Source organism: Pediculus humanus, genomic scaffold (assembly GCF_000006295.1).
Source record: "Pediculus humanus corporis 1103172107995 genomic scaffold, whole genome shotgun sequence".
Lineage (NCBI taxonomy): Eukaryota > Metazoa > Arthropoda > Insecta > Psocodea > Pediculidae > Pediculus > Pediculus humanus.
This window is the reverse complement of record NW_002987567.1, coordinates 39,333-47,411: the sequence shown is the minus strand read 5'-3', so window position 1 is coordinate 47,411 and position 8,079 is coordinate 39,333. Positions and strand designations below refer to the sequence as shown.

At 26.7% G+C, this 8,079-nt stretch overlaps 1 protein-coding gene across 1 annotated transcript; it reads left to right on the top strand.

Annotated features, from left to right (window-relative positions):
• Positions 1-1,490: 1,490 nt before the first annotated feature.
• On the top strand, positions 1,491-7,391 carry Phum_PHUM404600 (uncharacterized protein; the record flags this gene model as incomplete). The annotated part of the gene is made up of 13 exons (XM_002428790.1): positions 1,491-2,202; positions 3,791-3,947; positions 4,320-4,443; positions 4,521-4,664; positions 4,843-5,043; positions 5,256-5,324; positions 5,400-5,509; positions 5,584-5,798; positions 5,872-6,010; positions 6,082-6,187; positions 6,397-6,570; positions 6,777-7,076; positions 7,107-7,391. The coding sequence occupies 13 exons, from the start codon at positions 1,491-1,493 to the stop codon at positions 7,389-7,391; spliced, it is 2,736 nt and encodes a 911-aa protein (XP_002428835.1).
• Between the last annotated feature and the right edge of the window lie 688 nt (positions 7,392-8,079).

Here is an 8,079-nt window from a genome sequence, read left to right as displayed (position 1 = left end):
AAATTTTTAAACTTGTAATTGGGTTGTGTTGAAAGTTTTATAACAAAACATATTTTATGTTTATAAAAAAAAAAACAATGTCAATAACTTTTTCTTATTTTTCGGAAAAATAAATAAATAAAAGTTTAATAATATTATTAATAAAAAACTTTCGAGCCGATGGATAAAAATAATGTAAATCAAAAAATAAATAAATAAATAAATATAATTTTTTTTTTAAAAAACGTCGTCGGATTTTAAATTTTATTAACTTAAATATTTATTATTATTATTATTATTATTATTAATAGAATTATTAAATGGTTTTGTAATGTTAATTTTTATATAATTTTGTTATTATTATTTTTTTTAAAAATGATAATAAATAAATGTGAGAATGTTTAAAGGCTAAAAGTTTTTTTTTTTTTTTTTTTTGTATCCTTTTACGAATCGTCATAATTTCACGATTATCATTAATATCCGGTGTAACATCTATACTTCCGGTCGGAAAATTATAATTTATTATTTAATTACTAACTTTACGCATTCTCGTTCGGGGAAAAAAATTCGCATGTGCAGAAAATTTTTTTTTTTTTTGTTGTTTTATTAATCCAAAAGTTTTTCCTCAAAAAAAAAAAAAAAAAAAAAAAAACATTTGAAAATATTAAATTTATATAATTTTTTAAATAAAAAAAAAGGGGAAAAGTTTTTTACGTAAAATTATTAATAAAAAAAAAGTTAAAATGAAAAAAAAAATTTTTCTATGGTTTCTAAATTGGTATCTCGTTTACTTTTAATTTCATCCCGGGGAGGGGGGAAAAAATAGGGGTAAAACTAAAGATGTTATTAAAAAAAAAAAAAAAAATCTTACCTTACATAAATTGTTTGAAATATCGATTGAATTGGGAGTCTGCGCGATTTTTTTTTTTTATCATTTTGAAAATTCATGGAGGAGTCCAGATCTAGTTGGGGTGTGTCGCTCAATTGATGCTGTAATCATAATTTACTATAAGAAAAAAAAAAATAAATAAATAAATAAATGCAAAAAGTTACCAAAAAAAAAAAAAAAATGAAACGCGTATCCAATTATTAAATAAATAAATCCATTAAAAAAAAAAAAAAACGAGTTATTTACATGTGATGATAAAATATTATTTATTATTAATAAATTATTTAAATATGTGTCAGATACGGTTGATGAAACATAAAAACATAAAAAAAAAATCGTAAAAAAATTTTTTTTTTTTAATAAAGTGTTTAAAAATTTTTTTTTTAAAATGCACAAAATAATATTAATTAATTATAATTTATTAAATTTATTCGTGTTATTTTTTTTAATATTATTTTCTTGTGAAAGTTTATCATCATCATCATCGTCGTCATCGTCGACGGGAGGAGGAGGAAAAAGTAGTATAAGGCATAAAAAATCACGTACAAATATATATAGATCATTAAATCACGATTTTGGTGCCTTAGAACGTTCATCAACAAAACTTATCACGAATGATAAGATGATAGGAACTTATCAACAACAAATCCCCGTAAAAAATTATTTTTTAAACGAAACATACAACAATTCTCAAAATATATCCGTTATATTAACAAACGATGACGTCACATTAAAAGAATTAGAAAAAAATTTTATTAAAAGTCATTCGCACCATCTCACATCGGCGACGGATGATGGAAATTATAATAAAATAAAACCAAAGGAAAATGATGACGTCGTAGCAGACGATAAATTACCATTCGAAATAGATATAGTAACGAAATTTTTAAGAATCGTCGAAACGCAACACGTACTCGGTGAAAATTGTACCGCCGGTACGGATTTAAATTTAGGAGAAGGTGTCGTCGACAGGTACGCACAAGAAAGGTTTCGTGTCGAAGCCGATGTTGCCGTTAATAGAGCCAACATGTTGACAAGACTTTGGAAATATGCAGATCCGGATGTATTAAGTTCGGAATATTTACTTCATGCAAGCGTTGTAGGAATGGTCGAATTCGATGATGATATTTTTGCGGGGGGCAATTGTTACGACGAATATCAATATAAAGATTATTGGTTGTTTTGCCCTTATGCTTTCCGACTTCCCGATGGACCAATATTGACGAAAAATCTTGCCATTGAATATAAATATATAACAAATACGTCGGAATGGTTTTTCATTGCGAGAAAATCGGCGGAAAGAATAATTAAAAATCACGATCAACTTAAAAAAGGTAAAATTTCTTCTTTTCTTTTCCCCCCCACACCCCTACCCTTCTTCCCCACTCCCCCCGGATACACACCTATAAGTAAAATATATATATTTAAGGTATAAAATAAATTTTTTAATTAAAATTGTTTTCTTTCATTCATTCGCAAAATAAAATGTTAATATTTACATTTAAATGGGGGTGGGGGAGAAGGGGAGGGGGGGTTTAGAAACATTTTCATCAATTTTATTTATACATACTCATTTCTCTAATGATTTTCCAAACGTTTTCAATGTTTTTTATTATAAATTTTCCATTGAAAAGAAAAGTTTGAATGAAATAATACGAAATTTTCTTTTATTTACATATATTGAGAAAATCCAAAAAAAAAAATTCCCCCATCTCATTAAATTTTTCAACTTTTCTTTTTCCCATTTTTTTAAATTAAAAATTAATAAAATAAATACGAGGGGGGGGGGTAGAGAGAGAGAATAAAGATTATTAGAATTTTTCAAATAAATAAATAAATAAAGTTACAAATTACATAAATCGAAAAAATTTTCCTCTCTTTTCCTTTTATATACAGGAAAATATTTTATTTTCCGACTGGAATTTTTTTTTTTTTTTTTTTACGGAGAAAAAAGATTAAATAAGATTATTATTATTATTATTATTATTATTATTATTATTATTATTATTATTATTATTATTATTATTATTATTATTATTATTATTATTATTATTATTACAGTCGATCAGACTTTGAGTTTTGTTTTTTTTTTTTAATTGTTCTTTTATTTTTATTGACGTAAGCAGTTCAATTTTTCTATGTCGATTTATGATGTTGTTGTTATTATTATTATTATTACTGTTCTGGAAAAAAATAATCGATAGAGCTGAAGACACGCACACACGCACACACACACAAAAAAAATTAATTTTAATAATTGTAAATTTTAATATTTTTTTACATAAAATGTTATTAACCGTTATTAAAATTTAATTATTAACTTTTGACCTCGACGCCGCCATTTTTTTTTTTTTGTTTTAACTCAAAGTTAATTTTTAATTATATTTATTATTATTATTATTATTATTTAACCTTTTTCGTTAAAAAAACATCTGTTCGTGTGTTAAAAAAAAAAAAAAAAAAAACATTGTCTAATTCCACTTTTAAAAAAAAAGTTTTCCTTGACGATTATCATCATTATCATTATCGTTAACACAAAAAAAAATTCCATTCATTCATTCATTCTCTACACAGGTCGCATTGATTTCATTCATTCTCCCTTACGATTATTATTATTATTACGTAATTAATTAATAATTTTTTTTTATTTTAAAACGATAAAAAATCCAGTTTTGAATAGATAAATAAATAAATAAATAATAATAATAATAATGATGCTTTTAAATTTTTTTTAATTAAATAATTTTATTTTATTTTAATACGTCACGTGACTTTAAGGATTTGTAACTTGATTATAATGACGCCTTTTGCAAATTATTAATTTCTAATAATAATTATTATTATTAGTAAATGTTATTATTTTTGGAGGAATGATTAAATTATTATTGATTGATTATTGATTTATTGATTTTTCATCGACAGGTTTTATTGCATTTACGTATAATGACACGACACATAAATCATGGATGCCGGATGAAATATTATCCGTTAGGTACGAAGATGGAAAATGGAGTAAACCTTATTACGATTGTGGTGGTGGTAATATATGGATGCTCACGTATACCGTACCTTTTTTCGGGTATAAAAATGGAACCTATTATTTCATGTGAGAATAAAACAAATAATATTTTTTTTTTCTTTTACTACTTCCGTTTTACGTCCGCCATATTTATAATGATCGGTAGTCGCGTGATGTTTTTCCCTCATTACAAAACTTTTTCCCCTCCCTTCCTCCCTCTCTCTTTTTTAATTTAATATTAATATATGAATAAATTGTTTAAAAAATAATGATAATAAATATATATATATATATATTTTTTTAATATAATTTAATGTGCGGTTTAATCCTTTTAGATAATAAATAAATTGAACTGTTTGGTCTTTAATTGAATAAGAAGAAGAAAAAAAACAGCAAAGAATTATTATTATTATTATTAAAATTGTTTTTTAGGGGAACAAGTGGTATAGACATTGATTTACGTAGGGTTGATATCGATCAATGTCCTTCGCCTCCAGGAAATGCGGCACTAAATATTTTTGCGGGATCTCATAAATGTAAAAAGAAAACAACGAGGGTATGTAGTAGTATCATATCCAGTTAAAAATCCCCACAAATCCCCAGAAAAGAACAATCGTCCATTTTTTTATTTAGTGCGAACCCATATCCGGTCTCGGATTTCGTAGAGGAAGTTATAAATGTTTATGCAAAAGAGGATTTTATCATCCTGATACAAAATCCGAACATAAATATTATAATGGAACGGTTGTAGAAGATGAGTACGAAAAATTTGTTATGGTAAGTTAAACGTTTATTGTGTCCAAAGGTCACCAAACAGACAAAAGTAATAATAATAATAATAATGAGTAAAGTTGAAATTTCCGTTAATGAAAAAAAATTTTTTTTTGAATGAATGGACAAAAGATTGGAATGTTAGATGGAGAAGTTTTTGTAAAGTTGTGTAAGTTTGTTTTAGGGGGAAGAAAACCTTTACGAAAAGTCAAATTTTTTCGAATGTTTACCCTGCGCTGAGGGTTGCGATTTTTGCGTTGATAAACGTCCCTGTATAGCTTCTTTAAATTGGGTCATGCGCACAATCATTTTGGTTTTATCTTGCATGATAATATTATGCCTCCCCGCCATTCTCGTATTCACATGGAAATATGGAAATGTCAAAGTGAGTCTGTTATTACCAAAAAAAAAAAAAAAAAAAATTAATGTTTCCTTTTCCTTTTTTCTCTCTGTCTGTCAAACCGAAAATATATTTTCTATTAAATAATATCAACCATTTTGTTGTTTTTATCAATGACGGAAAATTCTTTGATAAAAAAAAAAAAATTATATACAAACAAATTTTAATAATTAATATAAGAAAATTATTTTTAACAGGTTGTTAGAGCGGCAAGCCCTGTTCTTCTTAGATTTATAATATTGGGAGCTTTTTTCATGTATTGTACGGTGAGTGTAAAAATTTTCCGACGTTTTTTTTTGTTTTCTGGATATTTTAATTTTTTTTCTTTCTTTTTTTTTTAGCCTATCGTCATGTATCCAACTCCAAATTTGGGAACATGTACCTTAAGAGTTTGGTTGAGAGAAATCGGATTTTCACTTACATACGGAGCTTTAATGCTTAAAACTTGGCGGTAATTTTAAAAAAATTTTCCAGCCGCCCCCCCGTTTCGGAAATTATATATTTTTTTTTTGTTTTGGTTTTTAGAATATCCGTTATTTTTCACGTGAGATCAGCAAAACCGGTTAGAATAACAGATTTCGATTTACTTAAAAGATTGGGTATGATCGTCGGAATATTTTGCCTGTTTTTAATAATACGAACTTTGGTGGCACCACCATTTGTCATAACCGGTAAAACAGCAGAAGATTTAAAAGCGTATCTATGTCGAACGGATTGGTGGGACCATTCATTTACCTCTTGTAATTTTCTTTTTTCCCCTCCTTCTCTCCCCATTTATTTTTTAATGTTTCAATAAATAAAATATTTTTACAGTGGAAGTATTATTTTTAATATGGGGTATAAGATTATGTATTGTCGTACGAAAAGCTCCTTCGGAATTTAACGAAAGTCGTTTTATTTCAATGGCTATTTATAATGAATTCCTACTCACGGTATTTTTAAAAGTATCTATGTAAGTATTATTATTATTAAATAATTTATAATCTATTGGAAAAACTGTGTAAATTTTTTCTTGTTTTCCAGGCTTTTCCTTCGAAAGCCGGCTAATCCAGATTTATTATACATAATTTTTTTTTGTTACACTCAGCTTACGGTTACCCTTCTTTTGTGTTTGATTTTTGGTAGTAAGGTATGTTATTTGTTCAGCGAAACGTTATTAAATAAATCCCATTAGCCCCCGGGGTTAGGGGGGGGGTTTGGGGGGAATCTATATAAATAATAATTACTTCGCCGGTTGTTGTTGTTGTTGTTGTTGTTGTTGTTGATGGGAGAAAAAGTCATTAAGAAAGTTGTTTGTAGTAGTAATATTTAAATATTTGTTTGTTTTTTAATTTACAGATGTATATAGTTTTTAGAGGTCAAGGTAAACTCGAGGAAAGTTCCAGTACATTTTCAAAACCTCAAACAACAACATTTTTAGTTAAACCTAAATCATTAAGTTCTCAACAAAATCCTTCGATAGATTCCACAGCCGTGACAAAACAAGTTTTAAGCGATGAATGCGAAGTACAGGTCAGCAATTATGTTAATTATAAATCACGAAACAAGTCCTCAAAACGGTTTTTTGTTTGTTTGTTTGTTTGCATGTTGTTTGATATCGTTGCCAATTACGTTTCTCATAAAATTGTTTTCTCGTGCCAAACGCGAATGAGGAAATTTTAAATATGTATTTAATGAAGTAAAAAATCTTTTTTTTTTTTTTTGTTGTCTACTTACAGGAAGAATTTTTAAAAATTTGCATAGAATTAGAATCTATAAAAAAAACATACATAAAATTAGGTAATAAAAATTACGTTGCAAAAATAGCAGCGATGCAAGAAATAGCAAGGAAAGATTTTACTAAAATGTCTTCCGAAACGTCGAAAATAAATCCCGGTGATAATAATTCCGGGGAATCTATTAAAGAAGAAAAGGAAGATGAAGAAGAGGAAGAAGAAGAAGGGAAGGGGGTTGGGAATGATAATAGAAAAAATAAAAAAATGGGATCAAATTGTGATAAGGTGACAACAATAGTTCACGTAAGTAAAACAAAATCAAATTCTAAACAGAAACAAAATTGTCGAGCTTGCGGTGGAAAAGTGAGAAAATCAAACGAAGACTCATCATCATCAACCACATCCGGTTCTCATACGCAATATAAAAAAGAATGTAATTTATGCGATAAAATAAATAGTCATCGGGGAGGTAGTGGAGGGGATGAAAAATTAGATGGTTATGGAAAGGAATATACGAATTCAAATATCGATAGATTACATTCTGGACATGCTAAAACTCACAGCATCGTTATCAATTTAGATGATAACAGCAGATTTACGGATGAGGTAACTGTGTGACCAAGACTGAAGAGTATCAAACACGACTCGACGACATTTTTTAAATATTTTTTATTTATTTATTTATATTAAATTAACAGAGAGCAATAAACGTTAAAAAATAAATTTTTTTGTTTTCTTTTCCTTCATTAAATAACTTTTATGATGATGATGATGATGATGATGATAATTCCATGGAAAATATTTTAAAATTAATTTCCGTTCTTTTTTCTTGATACCCCGTCCTCCATTTTTTTTATTTTTAATTTAAGTTAATTTATTATTTAAAAAAAAATTATTTATCATAAATTATGTAATAATAATAATAATAACAATAATATCCAACACGGTGTCGTTGGTTATAATAAAAAAGAGAGAGAGAGAGAGAAGAAAAAATTATTTTATTGTTTTTTTTTTCCCCCCTCCCCGATTACTTATTTCCGTTATCCATTTAGTAAATTATTTACGGAATTCAAAACGGATATTGGAATCTGAAAAATGTAATAATAATAATAATAATTAAAATGTCGATTTGTTTTTCTAGAAAAAAAAAAAAAATGGTATGAAAATTAAATTACGTTAAAAATATCGTTGAAATTAGGCCTTGATTTTCTTACGTTTATTACATTAACGCTTTTACCCAAAGAACTTTCATCAATTTTTTCATTCGAAGAAGATGAAGAAGATGATAATGATGATGATGAAGATG